The sequence below is a fragment of the Nerophis lumbriciformis genome, linkage group LG17 (assembly GCF_033978685.3).
Source record: "Nerophis lumbriciformis linkage group LG17, RoL_Nlum_v2.1, whole genome shotgun sequence".
NCBI classification, from domain to species: domain Eukaryota; kingdom Metazoa; phylum Chordata; class Actinopteri; order Syngnathiformes; family Syngnathidae; genus Nerophis; species Nerophis lumbriciformis.
In genome coordinates this window covers 5,074,442-5,094,705 of record NC_084564.2, presented here as the reverse complement: position 1 = coordinate 5,094,705, position 20,264 = coordinate 5,074,442, and the positions used below count along the sequence as shown (strand labels likewise).

At 39.0% G+C, this 20,264-nt stretch overlaps 1 protein-coding gene across 5 annotated transcripts in view; it reads left to right on the top strand.

Annotated features, from left to right (window-relative positions):
* The window catches only part of ltbp4 (latent transforming growth factor beta binding protein 4), a 129,929-nt gene extending 110,157 nt beyond the window's left edge, over positions 1-19,772 (top strand). For all 5 annotated transcript variants that reach the window (XM_061972260.1, XM_061972261.1, XM_061972262.1 and 2 more), the window contains 7 exons: positions 995-1,135; positions 1,209-1,361; positions 7,345-7,446; positions 7,526-7,682; positions 7,758-7,954; positions 8,029-8,181; positions 17,473-19,772. In XM_061972260.1, the coding sequence (XP_061828244.1) occupies positions 995-1,135; positions 1,209-1,361; positions 7,345-7,446; positions 7,526-7,682; positions 7,758-7,954; positions 8,029-8,181; positions 17,473-17,615 (1,046 nt within the window). In that variant the 3' untranslated portion in view covers positions 17,616-19,772. The remainder of the gene's footprint in view (positions 1-994; positions 1,136-1,208; positions 1,362-7,344; positions 7,447-7,525; positions 7,683-7,757; positions 7,955-8,028; positions 8,182-17,472) is intronic.
* The last annotated feature ends 492 nt before the right edge of the window (positions 19,773-20,264 follow it).

The following is a 20,264-nucleotide window of genomic DNA, read 5'->3' as shown; positions in this document are numbered from 1 at the left end:
AAAAAAGAGAAAAGAAGAGGAGGAGAAACGAGAAAAGACAGAGGTAGCAGGTAGGTGAGCCGAACATGAAATTATTTGTCTGTTACAGAATGTGATAGCAACCTGGCTTTTTAGCATTAAGCTAATGTTACATGATTCGGCAATTGCTAATCAATAAATAGCTAGTTCTGTTTTAACGTCGGGTTAATATTGTGGAAGGGGCTAAATTGTTATGGAAAATAATTATGTAACGTTAGGTAATTACAGTACTCCCACCTTACATTCCTCAGGGACATTTGTATTAGATCTTTTAAGCAGGTGTTTTTTGTTTACATTGTTATTGCCTTCTGGTTAGCTAATGTTTGCCCTGCAGGTAATAGTCACTTTTCCACCCCTTTATATATTAGGTATAGTTGTAAGTAAAAAAAAAAAGGTCAAAGACAAAGCTATTCGGTTTCTTGTGAGTATATACACTTCACTGCCGATGTGGTGGGGGCGCCACCTAAAATCTTGCCTAGGGCGCCAGATTGGTTAGGGCCGGTGATGCCGTAAGCACACATGATTGTGCGTGCTGCTGGTCCACTAATAGTACTAACCTTAAACAGTTAATTTTACTAATTTTCATTAATTACTAGTTTCAATGTAACTGTTTTTATATTGTTTTACTTTCTTTTTTATTCAAGAAAATGATTTTAATTTATTTATCTTATTTTATTTATTTATTTTTTTAAAAAGGACCTTATCTTCACCATACCTGGTTGTCCAAATTAGGCATAATAATGTGTTAATTCCACCACTGTATATATCGGTATCGGTTGATATCGGTATTGGTAATTAAAGAGTTGGACGATATCAGCAAAAAGCCATTATCGGACATCCCTACTTATTTCCCATAAGTGATAATCTTGTATTATTATTCAATATTATGGTGATATTGTATTTATTATATATTTGTTTCCTGAGTTTTTTATGCAGAAATGTCAGAATACGTGTGAAAGTGTATTTGTGTCTTCAGACCTGGACGAGTGTGAGCAGGAGACGTGTGTTGGAGGCCAGTGTGTCAACACAATCGGTTCGTATTACTGCAGCTGTCCGCCGCCTCTGGTGCTGGACGACACCCAGCGCAACTGTGTCAACTCGTCTCACCTCAACCTGGGTGAGCCGCCTTCAAGGACCAATGCAGGCGGTGAATATATCCATGAGGGACACTGACTTCATTTGTGCTGCAGATGAGAACCTGTCAGTGTGCTGGCAGACCGTCAGCGCCGACTTCATGTGTCAGAGTCCCCTCTTGGGGGCGCAGGTCACCTTCACGGACTGCTGCTGTCTCTATGGCGACGGCTGGGGCATGGAGTGTGCCCTCTGCCCTGCCACCGACTCTGGTGAGACAACATGTTTTCTAGATCGCATACTTGCCAACCCTCCAGAATTTTCCGGGAGACTCCCGAATTTCAGTGCCTCTCCCGAAAATCTCCCGGGACAACCATTCTCCCGATTTCCAGCCGGACGTACAATATACACACTGCAAGTATATATATAATGTAGTAACAGACACTTTCATAACAATATGTAATATGTACAATATACACACTGCAAGTATATATATAATGTAGTAACAGACACTTTCATAACAATATGTAATATGTACAATATACACACTGCAAGTATATATATAATGTAGTAACAGACACCTTCATAACAATATGTAATATGTACAATATACACACTGCAAGTATATTTATAATCTAGTAACAGACACCTTCATAACAATATGTAATATGTACAATATACACACTGCAAGTATATATATAATGTAGTAACAGACATCTTCATAACAATATGTAATATGTACAATATACACACTGCAAGTATATATATAATGTAGTAACAGACACTTTCATAACAATATGTAATATGTACAATATACACACTGCAAGTATATATATATAATGTAGTAACAGACACTTTCATAACAATATGTAATATGTACAATATACACACTGCAAGTATACAGTATATATAATGTAGTAACAGACACTTTCATAACAATATGTAATATGTACAATATACACACTGCAAGTATATATATATAATGTAGTAACAGACACCTTCATAACAACATGTAATATGTACAATATACACACTGCAAGTATATATATATAATGTAGTAACAGACACTTTCATAATAATATGTAATATGTACAATATACACACTGCAAGTATATATATAATGTAGTAACAGACACTTTCATAACAATATGTAATATGTACAATATACACACTGCAAGTATATATATAATGTAGTAACAGACACCTTCATAACAATATGTAATATGTACAATATACACACTGCAAGTATATATATAATGTAGTAACAGACACAAGTATATATATAATGTAGTAACAGACACCTTCATAACAATATGTAATATGTACAATATACACACTGCAAGTATATATATAATGTAGTAACAGACACAAGTATATATATAATGTAGTAACAGACACCTTCATAACAATATGTAATATGTACAATATACACACTGCAAGTATATATATAATGTAGTAACAGACACAAGTATATATATAATGTAGTAACAGACACCTTCATAACAATATGTAATATGTACAATATACACACTGCAAGTATATATATAATGTAGTAACAGACACTTTCATAACAATATGTACTATGTACAATATACACACTGCAAGTATATATATAATGTAGTAACAGACACTTTCATAACAATATGTAATATGTACAATATACACACTGCAAGTATATATATAATGTAGTAACAGACACCTTCATAACAATATGTAATATGTACAATATACACACTGCAAGTATATATATAATGTAGTAACAGACACCTTCATAACAATATGTAATATGTACAATATACACACTGCAAGTATATATATAATGTAGTAACAGACACCTTCATAACAATATGTAATATGTTCACTATATACAGTATTTTGATAATTTTAATCATTTCCGGGATTTATTTCTTCTGCACATTGATTTCTGTTTCCATAGCACCGCATGTCTGACTTCTGGCAACATGTGTGTTCCTACTTCCGGAATCAAACGCGCGTGTGTGTTCTAATCATGGCAGACTTGGTAACAGACAACAAAGACGACTATTTTTGGACAAATGAGGATTCACAACCTTATAGTTTTGAAGCTGAATATACTGAGGATGAACTACTGCTTATAGAAGCCAGCACAAAGCAAGAGTGAGACGTTGGAGCAAACGAAAGCCGGGCGAGGGGAATGAAACTGATTTGGACGCTATAAATATGGAACTTGGAGACAAGCTACTTCGACATAAATGGAGTGCTTACCCCAAATAAACTGTCCATCAGTAAAGTCACCACATATCGACCATGATACACGCAGCACGTCATGCGTGTTATTACAACTACAGTACATACACTGTCTGGCTAGCTGTGTACAAACAAAACATGAAATAATACTTTACAGATACTACAAACCCCGTTTCCATATGAGTTGGGAAATTGTGTTAGATGTAAATATAAACGGAATACAATGATTTGCAAATCCTTTTCAACCCATATTCAGTTGAATGTGCTCCAAAGACAACATATTTGATGTTCAAACTGATAAACATTTTATTTTTTGCAAATAATCATTAACTTTAGAATTTGATGCCAGCAACACGTGACAAAGAAGTTGGGAAAGGTGGCAATAAATACTGATAAAGTTGAGGAATGCTCATCAAACACTTATTTGGAACATCCCACAGGTGTGCAGGCTAATTGGGAACAGGTGGGTGCCATGATTGGGTATAAAAGTAGATTCCATGAAATGCTCAGTCATTCACAAACAAGGACGGGGCGAGGGTCACCACTTTGTCAACAAATGCGTGAGCAAATTGTTGAACAGTTTAAGAAAAACCTTTCTCAACCAGCTATTGCAAGGAGTTTAGGGATTTCGCCATCTACGCTCCGTAATATCATCAAAGGGTTCAAAGAATCTGGAGAAATCACTGCACGTAAGCAGCTAAGTCCGTGACCTTCCATCCCTCAGGCTGTACTGCATCAACAAGCGACATCAGTGTGTGAAGGATATCACCACATCGGCTCAGGAACACTTCAGAAACCCAACGTCAGTAACTACAGTTGGTCGCTACATCTTTAAGTGTAAGTTAAAACTCTCCTATGCAAGGCGAAAACCGTTTATCAACAACACCCAGAAACGCCGTCGGCTTCGCTGGGGCTGAGCTCATCTAAGATGGACTGATACAAAGTGGAAAAGTGTTCTGTGGTCTGACAAGTCCACATTTCAAATTGTTTTTGGAAACTATGGACGTCGTGTCCTCCGGACCAAAGAGGAAAAGAACCATCCGGATTGTTATAGGCGCAAAGTGTAAAAGCCAGCATGTGTGATGGTATGGGGGTGTATTAGTGCCCAAGACATGGGTAACTTACACATATGTGAAGGCACCATTAATGCTGAAAGGTACATACAGGTTTTTGGAGCAACATATGTTGCCATCCAAGCAACGTTACCATGGACGCCCCTGCTTATTTCAGCAAGACAATGCCAAGCCACGTGTTACATCAACATGGCTTCATAGTAAAAGAGTGCGGGTACTAGACTGGCCTGCCTGAGTGTTCGCTCTTACAATAACTATGTCACTATATATACAGCTTACAGAACGTAAATAAAGTATTGGTGACGGTTTTTGAATGCATTTTTAAAGTAATTTAGAGGTAGAACTGATTGCTCCCATTAGCTGCATTGCTAGCCAACTAGAACGAGATTATTTGTATAAGTTAGACCATACTTGCCAACCTTGAGACCTCTGATTTCGGGAGGTGGGCGGGTGGGGGCGTGGTCGGGGGTGGGGCGGGGCGTGGTTAAGAGGGGAGGAGTATATTGACAGCTATATACTGTGTATACATATATATATATATATATATATATATATATATATATATATATATATATGTCTTAATAAGGTTATCCAAAAAATAGTGCTCGATACCGTAGTAGAGCGCAATATATGTATGTGTGGGAAAAAAATCACAAGACTATTTCATCTCTACAGGCCTGTTTCATGAGGGGGGGTACCCTCAATCATCAGGAGATTTTAATGGGAGCATTCGCATACCATGGTTTATATAGGGCACAGAGTGGGTGGGTACAGGCTGGCCTAGGGGCGTGGTGATTGGCTCATGTGTTACCTAGGAGGTGTTTCCGTCTGTGGCGGCATGTTGTTACAATTTCGCTGCGCTTGTTGAGGGATGACAGGTCTGGACGGTAAATAATAAACAGTTTCTCTTTCAAGCATAGGTTGCATCTTTTATTACCACTATTGTAAGGTGTGCTGGATGCAAGAATTTGCCATGTTATTGAATATTCAACATTATTGTCTTTGAGGTCCAAAATGTGTTTGCTGAGTTCTGTGGTATTTCGCAGGTTTTTGTTCCTGAAAGAAGCCTTGTGATTGTTCCATCTGGTTTTGAATTCTCCCTCGGTTAATCCTACATATGTGTTGGATGTGTTAATGTCCTTGCGTATTACCTTAGATTGGTAGACAACTGATGTTTGTAAGCACCCCCCGTTGAGAGGGCAATCAGGTTTCTTTCGACAGTTACATCCTTTGTTGGTTTTGGAGTCGCTCTGTCTGGGGGTCGACGGCTCATTTGCAATTGTTTTGTTGTGGTTTGAGATGATTTGTCGTATATTGTTCATGCAGCTGTAGCTCAATTTAATGTTGTTCTTGTTGAAAAACGTCTCAACGAACATTGGACACAAATTCCTCAATCTGATTGACAAACACTTTCCCAAAGACAACATCCTAAGAAAAGTATTCAACAAGAACAACATTAAATTGAGCTACAGCTGCATGAACAATATACGACAAATCATCTCAAACCACAACAAAACAATTGCAAATGAGCCGTCGACCCCCAGACAGAGCGACTCCAAAACCAACAAAGGATGTAACTGTCGAAAGAAACCTGATTGCCCTCTCAACGGGGGGTGCTTACAAACATCAGTTGTCTACCAATCTAAGGTAATACGCAAGGACATTAACACATCCGACACATATGTAGGATTAACCGAGGGAGAATTCAAAACCAGATGGAACAATCACAAGGCTTCTTTCAGGAACAAAAACCTGCGAAATACCACAGAACTCAGCAAACACATTTGGGACCTCAAAGACAATAATGTTGAATATTCAATAACATGGCAAATTCTTGCATCCAGCACACCTTACAATAGTGGTAATAAAAGATGCAACCTATGCTTGAAAGAGAAACTGTTTATTATTTACCGTCCAGACCTGTCATCCCTCAACAAGCGCAGCGAAATTGTAACAACATGCCGCCATAGACGGAAACACCTCCTAGGTAACACATGAGCCAATCACCACGCCCCTAGGCCAGCCTGTACCCACCCACTCTGTGCCCTATATAAACCATGGTATGCGAATGCTCCCATTAAAATCTCCTGATGATTGAGGATACCCCCCCTCATGAAACAGGCCTGTAGAGATGAAATAGTCTTGTGATTTTTTTCCCACACATACATATATATATATATATATATATATATATATATATATATATATACATATACATATATATCTACATCCTGAAAATATGCAAACAAAACTGTGTTTAGATAATTGATACTTCAAACGTGCATAAATAAATCTTAAGGAATATAACAAAACTTGGCTTCTGAGAGCTTCAAAATGTAATGAATAAAATGCTAAAGTTGTTGATAAACAAGCAATTATTTTAATAATTAAATATGGTCATTTTAAATGAATTATTATGATAATTTAAAATTAATTATTTCAAATATGTTTATTTTAATGTATAATTCTATGGCTGGATGTAATAAGGAGTCAGGAAAAAATACAAATAAAAATACAATTAATTTTGATGTTTTTAGCAAAATATAGTAAAAATTGATTTAGTTTTTTTTTTTTTTAATTAATAAATATATGTATTTTTAGGTAAGATAAACATAATAATACAATTGATCTCTAGTCTGGATGATTTAGTTCTTGTCCTCCCGTCGGGAAAAAAGGCTGTCCTCACTCAGGTCCGCATGGAGCTGGAGGGGGCGTGGCCTCCAGCTCCGGCTGAAAATCGGGACATTTTCGGGAGAATATTTGTCCCGGGAGGTTTTCGGGAGAGGCGCTGAATTTGGGGAGTCTCCCGGAAAATTCGGGAGGGTTGGCAAGTATGAGTTAGACTGCAAAGAAAACAACTTTTGTCTTCTTGTCTCTCATAATGATTGTGAACGATAGGCAACATTCCAAAACAAAAAAAGTGCAGTCCCCTTTTAAAGTGGTGGTGTGTCCACAGATGACTTTGCCAGCCTGTGCAGCTCGTTTGCTCCTCCCGTGTTTCCCCAACCTTTCCCGGACTCGACTGGACCGGAGACACCTGAACGAGGAAGAGTGGGAGGTAAGAATTATATTTGTTATTTTCATTTCTAGAATTCTCATCTGATCTCCTTTTCGACTTCCCTTCTGCTCCCGCTCAGCTCCCCTGTTCTTCCCTCCCTTCAGTAGCGACACTTTCCCCCCCAGCACGGACTACGGGGGTCCCGAGGACTATGAGGATTACTCCCCGGGAGGGGGTGGCCGGCCTCAGGCCAGCCTCAGCCTGCCTGGCGCCGTTTACCGAGGAGAGCCCTTTGAGTGAGAGGGGACTACTTTCTGAGGCGTATGAATACCCAGCAGATGTTGCATTGACACGTCCGTTCTATGTTGCAGTGGTTACTACACCGACCCCGGTGGATCGCCGTTCAGGCCTTCGGACCCCCGGCCTGGCACTCCTCCTCTGGGCCTGGCTCCTCGACCGGGAGCCTACGAGGAGGAAGAGGAGGACTCTTGGGGGCCGGGGCCGCCGTTCCCCCCCTTCGGCGGTGACAGGAGCAGAGGGGGCGGGGCCCTGAGAAGGGTGTACGAGAGTGAGTTTTGCGGGAGAAATAACGGACCGGCAAAGCACGGCGACAGCGACGGATTCACTTCCTGTGCTCCTCAGGGCGTTACGACTCCTACGCCGGACTGAGCGCGGCGGAGGATTGTGGATTCCTCCACGACTGCCAGAACGGCAGCTGCATCCGCGTGGACGAGGGCTACACCTGCGACTGTTACCACGGTTACCAGCTGGACATGACCACCATGACGTGCACAGGTGCGACACGACCACTTCTTCTTTTAGCTCCAAGCATACTTGCCAAGACTCTCGAATTTCAGTGCCCCTCCCGAAAACATACCTGCTAACTACTCCGGTCTTCCCGTAATTAGTACGGTTTTCATCAACCTATTCCGGGTTACGGTTGCAGTGATAAAAAATACGGTTTTTCATTAATTAAAAAAAAATTTTTTTTTAAGTTTTATTCACGAAATCGCGTAACAACAATGACAATCGACACTGCTTCCCGTAACTTCCTATCGAGCCATTCCGAATGCCATGTGCGAGGCTATTTATAGCACCGCTGCCAAGCACGAGGCACCTGTTGCCCATTGTTTCCAAACGAGCGAACGATCATGGAATCAGCCGGAGAAAAATCGCAAACGAGTCTTAAACCCAGGGCCGGCCCGTGGCATAGGCCGTATAGGCAAATGCTAAGGGCGCCGTCCATCAGGGGGCGCCACGCCAGTGCCACAAATGTTGGAGAAAAAAAGAAAGAAAAAAAAAAAGTTGGTACTATTATTTCTAAATACAAAAAATAATCCCACGTTAATTAAAATGCAAAGTAAAGCCTATTTAATAGAAATATTATTTGTTACAACATTACGCCCCCTCTCCCCCCGCACGGTGCGCCCCCTCCCTTCCCGTATCATGACTCTTTTTGGACGTCACCACATCAAAAAATCAACACAAGATGTCAAAACGGGCAAAACTGTCAGGTGCCCAGGGAAGAAAAAAGGGAAAAGAAGAGGAGGAGAAACGAGAAAAAGACAGAGTTAGCAGGTAGGTAACGTTAGCCTACATGAAATTATTTGTCTGTCACAGAATGTGATAGTAGCTGGCTTTTTAGCATTAAGCTAATGTTACATGATTCGGCAATTGCTAATCAATAAATAGCTAGTTCTGTTTTAACGTCGGGTTAATATTGTGGAGGGGGCTAAATTGTTATGGAAAATAATAATGTAACGTTAGGTAATTACAGTACTCCCACCTTACATTCCTCAGGTACATTTGTATTAGATCTTTTAAGCAGGTGTTTTTTGTTTACATTGTTATTGCCTTCTGGTTAGCTAATGTTTGCCCTGCAGGTAATAGTCACTTTTCCACCCCTTTATATATTAGGTATAGTTGTAAGTAAAAAAAAAAAAAGGTCAAAGACAAAGCTATTCAGTTTCTTGTGAGTATATACACTTCACTGCCGATGTGGGGGGGCGCCACCTAAAATCTTGCCTAGGGCGCCAGATTGGTTAGGGCCTGCTTAAACCGAAAAGAAAACTACAGTCATTCCGTGAAGAATATTCAAAAGCCTATCCGGGAATAATTATCCGTTCCAAAAAGGGTGAAAACTACGCGAATTGCACCTTGTGCAGACAAGATTTTTCGATCGGACACGGAGGAATTAGCGATGTAAAAGACCACGTTGGGACAAAAAAACACAAGTCTAATGCCGTTGCTAGCGATACAAGTGGAAAACTTTCAACGTTTTTCGTCGCCCAAACAGATTCTTTGGATGTGATAAATGCCGAAGTTTTATTTACGGAGGCAATAATTGAGCAAACAAAAAGGTAATGACACCAATGTTATCTATTGGAATTGTTTAGTACTGTTATACTGTTAAATGTGTTTATACTATTTATGCTTTCAAGTCCAAGTTGAAGAAATCTTGTTAAATGTTGACAGCATAACTACCAAAATACAGAAGTATGTCCTTAATATTTTTGCAGTGCTATTTCTGTTGAAAAGTTCAAATGATTACATTAGAGATGTGATGTGCCACTTTTCAAGTGTCTGATGGCTTCAATTAATTTTCATGAATTTTTCATATTTTGAATTCTTTTGAAAGGCTTGCAAAAAAACTACATTTGAATTGTAATTCCATGCTATTGACAGGACTATTAATTTTAATGAAGTTAGCTTACCATGTTTACAGTATGATAATTGTGATAGAAATGTGAATTTTAGGCACAGAATATTTTTTACAATTGAACAAGGCAGTAGATTATACAAGCTTGGACAGAAAGTTAATAATGACACCAATTTTTTTTTTAATGGAATTGTTTAGTACTGTTTTACCATTTGTTTACTGTAAAAAGTGTTTATACTCTTTACTTTCAATTAACAAATTGAAGTCTTGTGAAAGGTTGACAGGATAACTGGCATTAACTGTCAAAATAATTTCAAACTATTGAAGTTAGCTTACAGAATAAACATGTCAATCAACCCATATGATTTTTGCTGTAATATTTTTGTTTTGAAAAGTCACTGTGACTGATAGAAAAGTGATGGTTTTAGCAACATTTTAACCTGTCTGAATGCTAATAATCATTTTGCGTCGGGGGGCGAAGCCCTGAACCCTCCACCAGGACTTTGTCCTGGACCTACCGGGCCCTGCGGCCCCTGGACCCGGGCTACTAGGTTTTTCTGATTTCAAAAGTTGGCAGGTATGTTCATATATACAGGACTGTCTCAGAAAATTAGAATATTGTGATAAAGTTCTTTATTTTCTGTAATACAATTTAAAAAAACAAAAATGTCATACATTCTGGATTCATTACACATCAACTGAAATATTGCAAGCCTTTTATTATTTTAATATTGCTGATTATGGCATACAGCTTAAGAAAACTCAAAAATCCCATCTCAAAAAAATTTAATATTTCCTCAGAGCAAGTAAAAAAAAAAGATTTTTAACAACAAAACAAAATCAAACATTTGAAAATGTCAATTAATGCACTCAGTACTTGGTTGGGAATCCTTTTGCATGGATTACTGCATCAATGCGGCGTGGCATGGAGGCAATCAGCCTGTGGCATTGCTGAGGTGTTATGGATGCCCAGGATGCTTCATTTGCATTATTGGGTCTGGTGTCTTTCAGCTTCTTCTTCACAATACCCCACACATTCTCTATGGGGTTCATGTCAGGGGAGTTGTCAGGCCAATGGAGGACAGTAATGCCATGGTCAGTACACCAGTTACTGGTGGTTTTGGCACTGTGGGCAGGTGCCAGATCATGCTGGAAAAATGAAATCATCACCTCAATAGAGCAGGGGTGCTCACACTTTTTCTGCAGGCGAGCTACTTTTCAATTGATCAAGTCGTGGGGATCTACCTCATTCATATATATAATTTACATTTACTTATTTATGAAACATATGTTTTTGTTAACAAGTTAAAGGTGTTTAATGATAATGCAAGCATGTTTAACACATATAGTTAATATTGTTAAAAAATTAAAGGTGTTTAATGATAATACAGGAATGTTTAATACATATAGTTAATATTGTTAACAACTTAAAGGTGTTTAATGATAATACAAGCATGTTTAACACATATAGTTAATATTGTTAACAAGTTAAAGGTGTTTAAAGATAATACAAGCATGTTTAACACATATAGTTAATATTGTTAATAAGTTAAAGGTGTTTAAAGATAATACAAGCATGTTTAACACATATAGATTCCTTTCTTTCATGAAGACAAGAATATAAGTTGGTGTATTACCTGATTCTGATGACTTGCATTGATTGGAATCAGACAGTGGTGATGATAACGTCCGCATTTTCGAATGGAGGAGAAAAAAAGTCCTCCTTTCTGTCCAATACCACATGAAAGTGGTTGGTTTTTGGCATCTTATTTGTCCAGCTTCCGTACTCCTTTGTATACACTTTACAAGAAATACATTGTCGGCAAACTCCGTAGCTTGCTAGCTTGTGCACGCCAGCTTTCTGAGACTCTTATTTTGTTAGCGCAACTGTGCAGTCGGTCTTTGGAGTTTTGACGACAGGTACGGCGCCAGAGTTTGTTGAAATAAAGTGTTTCTCGCCTTCCAGTCGGTAATTTTAATAAGCTGGCAGCAGCCAGCGTCATCTCAGAAGACCCTCGGGTGCCGTGAATGTCAATCAAGTGACGAAAGTGACGTCATAGTGAAGATTTATGATCGCTCATTTTTAGGACTATTTTTTTAATGCCTGGCTGGTGATCGACTGACACACCCTCCGCGATCGACCGGTAGCTCGCGATCGACGTAATGAGCACCCCTGCCATAGAGCTTTTCAACAGATGGAAGCATGTAGTGCTCTAAAATCTCTAGAAGCGTCTGACTTGGGCTATGGAAAAGAAGCACTGGACAGTTGCAGAGTGGTCCAGAGTCCCGTTTTCAGACGAAAGCAAGTTTTGTATTTCATTTGGAAGTCAAGGCGCTAGAGTCTGGAGGAAGGCTGGAGAGGAGCAAAATCCAAGTTGCTTGAAATCCAGTGTGAAGTTCCCACAGTCAGCAATGGTTTGGGGAGCCATGTCAGCTGCTGGTGTTGGTCCACTGTGTTTCATCAAGTCCAGAGTCAATGCAGCTGTGTACCAAGAGATTTTAGAGCACTACATGCTTCCCATCTGTTGAAAAGCTTTATGGAGATGATGATTTCATTTTCTAGCATGATCCAGCAGTGCCAAAACCACCAGTAACTGGTGTACTGACCATGGCATTACTGTCCTCCATTGGCCTGCCAACTCCCCTGACCTGAACCCCATAGAGAATTTGTGGGGTATTGTGAAGAAGAAGCTGAAAGACACCAGACCCAATAATGCAAATGAAGCATCCTGGGCATCCATAACACCTCAGCAATGCCACAGGCTGATTGCCTCCATGCCACGCCGCATTGATGCAGTAATCCGTGCAAAAGGATTCCCAACCAAGTACTGAGTGCATTAATTGACATTTTCAAATGTTTGATTTTGTTTTGCTGTTATAAATCTTTTTTTTTTTACTTGCTCTGAGGAAATGTTCACATTTTTTGAGATGGGATTTTTGAGTTTTCTTAAGCTGTATGCCATAATCAGCAATATTAAAATAATAAAAGGCTTGCAATATTTCAGTTGTTGTGTAATGAATCCAGAATGTATGACATTTTTGTTTTTTTAATATTAATATTAATTAATAATAAAAAAATAAAATAAAGAACTTTATCACAATATTGTAATTTTCTGAGACAGTCCTGTATGTAATGCAGGCCCGGCCCTAACCAATCTGGCGCCCTAAGCAAGATTTTAGGTGGCGCCCCCCCACATCGGCAGTGAAGTGTATATACTCACAAGAACCCGAATAGCTTTGTCTTTGACCTTTTTTTTTTTTTACTTACATCTATACCTAATATATAAAGGGGTGGAAAAGTGACTATTACCTGCAGGGCAAACATTAGCTAACCAGAAGGCAATAACAATGTAAACAAAAAACACCTGCTTAAAAGATCTAATACAAATGTCCCTGAGGAATGTAAGGTGGGAGTACTGTAATTACCTAACGTTACATTATTATTTTCCATAACAATTTAGCCCCCTCCACAATATTAACCCGACGCTAAAACAGAACTAGCTATTTATTGATTAGCAATTGCCGAATCATGTAACATTAGTTTAATGCTAAAAAGCCAGCTACTATCACATTCTGTAACAGACAAATAATTTCATGTAGGCTAACGTTACCTACCTGCTACCTCTGTCTTTTCTCGTTTCTCCTCCTCTTCTTTTCTCCTTTTTCTTCCCTGGGCACCTGACAGTTTTGGCCGTTTTGACATCTTGTGTTGATTTTTTGATGTGGTGACGTCCAAAAAGAGTCATGATACGGGAAGGGAGGGGGCGCACCGTGCGGGGGGAGGAGGGCGTAATGTTGTAACAAATACTATTTCTATTAAATAGGCTTTACTTTGCATTTTAATTAACGGGGGATTATTTTTTGTATTTAGAAATAATAGTACCAACTTTTTTTTTTTCTTTTTTTTTCTCCAACATTTGTGGCACTGGCGTGGCGCCCCCTGATGGACGGCGCCCTTAGCATTTGCCTATACGGCCTATGCCACGGGCCGGCCCTTATGTAATGCTACCTTACAACTTAACGCATGAGAAGGTAAACAAAAGTGAATTTGTACTACGACGCCATCTCAGATGACATCGCAAATTAACGCGCACGACAAAGATCTCTTTATACATCACAAATCGTAAATTTAGCTCGAAGTATTTTAGACAAAAACCAAGTTTCAAAGTTCAACTTATGATACATACCGGCGATGCAACCTTAAACAAAAGATATATGCAGTATTTCTTCGAAAAGAACCACCATAAAGTATATATCAAATATTTCTCTGCTTGGCTTATGCATACTTGCCAACCTTGAGACCTCCGATTTCGGGAGGTGGGGGGCGTGGTCGGGGGCGTGGTTGAAGGCGGGGGCGTGGTTAAGAGGGGAGAAGTATATTGACAGCTAGAATTCACCAAGTCAAGTATTTCATACATATATATATATATATACACATATATATATATATATACATATATATATATATATATATATATATATATATGTGTCTTAATAAGGTTATCCAAAAAATAGTGCTCGATACCGTAGTAGAGCGCAATATATGTATGTGTGGGGAAAAAAAATCACAAGACTATTTCATCTCTACAGGCCTGTTTCATGAGGGGGGGTACCCTCAATCATCAGGAGATTTTAATGGGAGCATTCGCATACCATGGTTTGTATAGGGCACAGAGTGGGTGGGTACAGGCTGGTGTAGGGGCGTGGTGATTGGCTCATGTGTTACTACCTAGGAGGTGTTTCCGTCTATGGCGGCATGCTGTTACAATTTCGCTGCGCTTGTTGAGGGATGACAGGTCTGGACGGTAAATAATAAACAGAAAACGAAAACGACATCATCTGGTACAACCCCCCATACAGCAAAAACGTCTCAACTAACATTGGACACAAATTCCTCAATCTGATTGACAAACACTTTCCCAAAGACAACACCCTAAGAAAAGTATTCAACAAGAACAACATTAAATTGAGCTACAGCTGCATGAACAATATACGACAAATCATCTCAAACCACAACAAAACAATTGCAAATGAGCCGTCGGCCCGCAGACAGAGCGACTCCAAAACCAACAAAGGCTGTAACTGCCGAAAGAAACCTGATTGCCCTCTCAACGGGGGGTGCTTACAAACATCAGTTGTCTACCAATCTAAGGTAATACGCAAGGACATTAACACATCCGACACATATGTAGGATTAACCGAGGGAGAATTCAAAACCAGATGGAACAATCACAAGGCTTCTTTCAGGAACAAAAACCTGCGGAATACCACAGAACTCAGCAAACACATTTGGGACCTCAAAGACAATAATGTTGAATATTCAATAACATGGCAAATTCTTGCATCCAGCACACCTTACAATAGTGGTAATAAAAGATGCAACCTATGCTTGAAAGAGAAACTGTTTATTATTTACCGTCCAGACCTGTCATCCCTCAACAAGCGCAGCGAAATTGTAACAGCATGCCGCCATAGACGGAAACACCTCCTAGGTAACACATGAGCCAATCACCACGCCCCTACACCAGCCTGTACCCACCCACTCTGTGCCCTATATAAACCATGGTATGCGAATGCTCCCATTAAATTCTCCTGATGATTGAGGGTACCCCCTCATGAAACAGGCCTGTAGAGATGAAATAGTCTTGTGATTTTTTTTCCCACACATACATATATATATATATATATATATATATATATATATATATATATATATATAGATATACATCCAGAAAATATGCAAACAAAACTGTGTTTAGATAATTGATACTTCAAACTTGCATAAATAAATCTTAAGGAATATTGTCAGGACTTGGACTATGGCTTGGTTTGTTCTCCCGTGGTGCAAATGAACTGGACTGGTCAAGGCTTGAAGGTGGGTACATGATTTATTTAAACTATCAAAAAAGGAATAAACGAAAAGCGCGCACAGGGGCGGAGGTACAAAACTAGACTTTAAACACAAAACTTGCACATTGGCAGAAACTATGAACAATTAAACAAAACACTAACTGTGGCTTAACAAACAAAAACTTACTTGGCATGGAACCGGCATGAAAAAAAGAGTAGCAAGGGTCATCAGGGTGTGGAGAGAGTGCAGGAGCATAAATGCGGGGATGTCGTCAGGACGAACAACAGAAAATGAATGAACTTAAATACTATGGACATGATTAGTGAAAGCAGGTGCGTGACTCAAAACGTGAAACAGGTGCGTGACGTGACAGGTGAAAACTAATGGTTGCTATGGTGACAAGAGTGCACAATGAGTCCAAACGTGGAACAGGTGCGTGACGTGACAGGTGAAACTAATGGTTGCTATGGTGACAAAACAAAACAAAAGTGCACAAAAAGTCCAAAATTTAAACCGAACATTACTAAAACAAAACATGATCACACAGACATGACAGATATAACATAACTTGGCTTCTGAGAGCTTCAAAATGTAATGAATAAAATGCTAAAGTTTTTGATAAACAAGCAATTATTTTAATAATTAAATATGGTCATTTTAAATGAATTATTATGTTCATTTAAAATTAATTATTTCCAATATGTATATTTTAATGTATAATTCTATGGCTGGATGTAATAAGGAGTCAGAAAAAATACAAATAAAAATACAATTAATTTTGATGTTTTTAGCAAAATATAGTAAAAAATGTATTTCGTTTTTTTTTTTTAATTAATAAATATATTTATTTTTAGGTAAGATAAACATAATAATACAATGTATCTCTAGTCTGGATGATTTAGTTCTTGTCACCCTGTTTTCCTCCCGTCATAAAAAAAAAAAAAAAAAGGCTGTCCTCACTCAGGTCCGCATTGAGCTGGAGGGGGCGTGGCCTCCAGCTCCGGCTGAATTTCGGGAGAATATTTGTCCCGGGAGGTTTTCGGGAGAGGCGCTGAATTTCGGGAGTCTCCCGGAAAATTCGGGAGGGTTGGCAAGTTATGCAACTTCCGGTCAATAAAGTCTGATTCAAAGCGCACACTTCTCAAAGATGTAGTAACTGCCCTGACCACATGATGGCGACAAATACACATGTAATAATGTTGATTAAATGACAATAAGCACAACACACTTCAACAACAAGAGTTGGCCCAGTCACATGTTGTATGCGGCTTCTACAGACACACACAAGTGAATGCATGCATACTTGGTCAATAGCCATACATGTCACACTGAGGGTGGCCGTATAAACAACTTTAACACTGTTACAAATATGCGCCACACTGTGAACCCACACCAAAACACATTTCGGGAGAACATCCACATTGTACACACAACAGGACAAATACCCAGAATCCCTTGCAGTCCTAACTCTTCCGGGCTACAATATACACCCCGACTCCACCCCCCCATCTCCTGAATTCGGAGGTCTCAAGGTTGGTAAGTATGGCCCCGAGTCACCTCGCTGTTTTGTTCGCAGATGTCAACGAGTGCGAGGACGGCGCGGGCGTGGACTTCCCGTGCGTGAACTCGCGCTGCGTCAACACGGACGGCTCTTTCCGCTGCGTGTGTCGGAGAGGCTACGTCATGTCCCGCAGGCCCAATCACTGTGTGGCCGCCTAGACCGCTCCGGATATGAAGACCTGTATTAATCACTTCCAACGAAAACATGGCCATTAGCATTGCGGTTAGCTCGAAGCTAGTGTTGCGTTTTGGACCAGTTGTTCCTCCCAGGGAATTCAAGTCACAAGTCGCTCCCAAATTCTTTACGACACTTAAAGCTGAGTTGGAAAAAACCCCCACCGGAGACAGAATAGGTATTTTGTTGTATATTTTCAAAGCTTTGCAAATATACTTTTTGAGACCATTCTATTGCGCCGCCCAAAATGGTCTGTCTCCCCCGACCCAAAACCCTCTCTCCTCCCCCCCTCTCTCTAGACAAAATATATGCTAGTCTAAACACATTCCAAAGCATTCAAGGTTAACACACACAGTTTACTACAAAGTCGGTGAAACGGCGAAACAATTAAAACGATTCCGGTTCTCCATCAAGCAGTGATTGATATTAAAGTCTTAAGATGTTCAAACCAACATCTTAACAGCCCCAACAAGCATTTGAAGTGCCTAGCTAAAAGCTACATTCGTAGTTAGCCATTAGCTTACTGATAAGCATGCTAGGAACTGAAATGTTCTGAAAAAATTTTTTTTTTAAAGCCTCAACTTAATTTTTAATATTTAATTGTGTCCCCTTGAATATGTTGTAACTTTACATCTGACAAAACCCCAAACTTGATTTACCCTCTTAAGGCCCAAGCTGTTTGTTTACATGATTGTTTTATTTCTCTTTGGACTTATTGGACCCTAATTAGAATAAAAAGTAAAAATCATGATGTACTTAGTCCATAAGTACACACACGTGTACTTCATGTGTAGTGACATGCTAGTTTTAATTTTTTTACACTTTTTCCCCCCAAATTCCATTGTATGTTATACTCTTCTGACACCACCAGATGGCAGTATAAGTGTCCACATACGTGGCCATAAGACCCCAATTCAGTAGTGTACACAATTTTGGACATAAGAGCTGAAAGGTGCTGTCCACACATGTGGCCACTAAGCCTTTAGAGGTTAATTAAACGAAAATTCAGTTTGATGGTTTCAATTCCAAGTTCTAGGACTCGAGTTAACGGTTGCAAAAATAGTTTAAAAATTAGCATGTTAATGTTAGCATACTAACAGTTAATATAGGTCACGGACCAAGTTATGACTCTTGTGTTGTACGGTTGCAAAATTAGCTAAAAAGTTAGCATATATCAAATTCCAAGTTCTAGGACTCGAGTTAATCGTTGCAAAAATAGTTGTAAAAATTAGCATGTTAATGTTAGCATACGAACATTTAATATAGGTCATGGACCAAGTTATGACTCTTGAGTTGTACGGTTGCAAAATTAGCTAAAAAGTTAGCATGCTAATAGTTAGGATATATAAAATTCCAAGTTATATGACTGAGGTGTACTGCGGAAACATTTCTTAAAAAAGGTTAGCTTGTTAATGTTAGCATACTAACAGTTAATATAGGTCACGGACCAAGTTATGACTCTTGAGTTGACGGTTGCAAAATTAGCTAAAAAAATTAGCATGTTAATGTTAGTATACTAACAGTTAATATAGGTCACGGACCAAGTTATGACTCTTGAGTTGTCCGATTCTAAAATTAGCTATAAAGTTAGCATGCTAACAGTTAGCATATATCAAATTCCAAGTTATATGACTCGAGTTAACCGTTGCAAAAATAGTTGTAAAAATGTTATACTCTTCTGACACCACCAGATGGCAGTATACGTGTCCACATACGTGGCCATAAGACCCCAATTCAGTAGTGTACACAATTTTGGAAATAAGAGCTGAAAGGTGCTGTCCACGCATGTGGCCACTAAGCCTTTAGAGGTTAATTAAAAGAAAATTCAGTTTGATGGTTAAAAAAAGTGTTTCTTATAAAAGAATCCTCTTTAGTGTAGCTTTTCTAGTTAGTGTTTTTTTTTTCTATTACAAGTATTTAATAACAGCTTCCACGCCAAATGTAAATATGGAAGAATATTTCATATCCTGTTTTATGACTGTGTTGTGATGAACTTTTAAAGGTGACCACGTTCTACCATGCACTGTAAGACGTGCCAGAGACTTGATTTTATATTTATATTTACAAAGTCATCCTACTCCTTGTCTCTGGTACCTTTTTTTTTGGAAATGGAATTATATTTGCACACCTTTTCATCTAAACATGTGTTTGTGTTCCTTTGTTTGGTGTGGAAAGTGTGTGTGTGTTAGGCGGGGTGTGCAGTGGATTTGGTACCTGGAGGTCTTTTGTTCGAATCCCTGACATATGAGGTCAGTCTGCCATTCAAACTTTCAATAATAATACAATTAAAAGTTAGCTTGTTAACGTTAGCATGCTAACAGTTAATATAGGTCACGGACCAAGTTATGACTCTTGAGTTGTACGGTTGAAAAATTGGCTAAAAAGTTTCCATGCTAACAGTTAGCATATGTCAAGTTCCAAGTTACATGACTCGGATAAACGGTTGCAAAAATAGTTTAAAAATTAGCATGTTAATGTTAGCATACTAACAGTTAATATAGGTCACGGACCAAGTTATGACTCTTGAGTTGTATGGTTGTAAAATTAGCTAAAAAGTTAGCATGCTAACAGTTAGCATATATCAAATTCCGAGTTATATGACTCGAGTTAACGGTTGCAAAAATAGTTGAAAA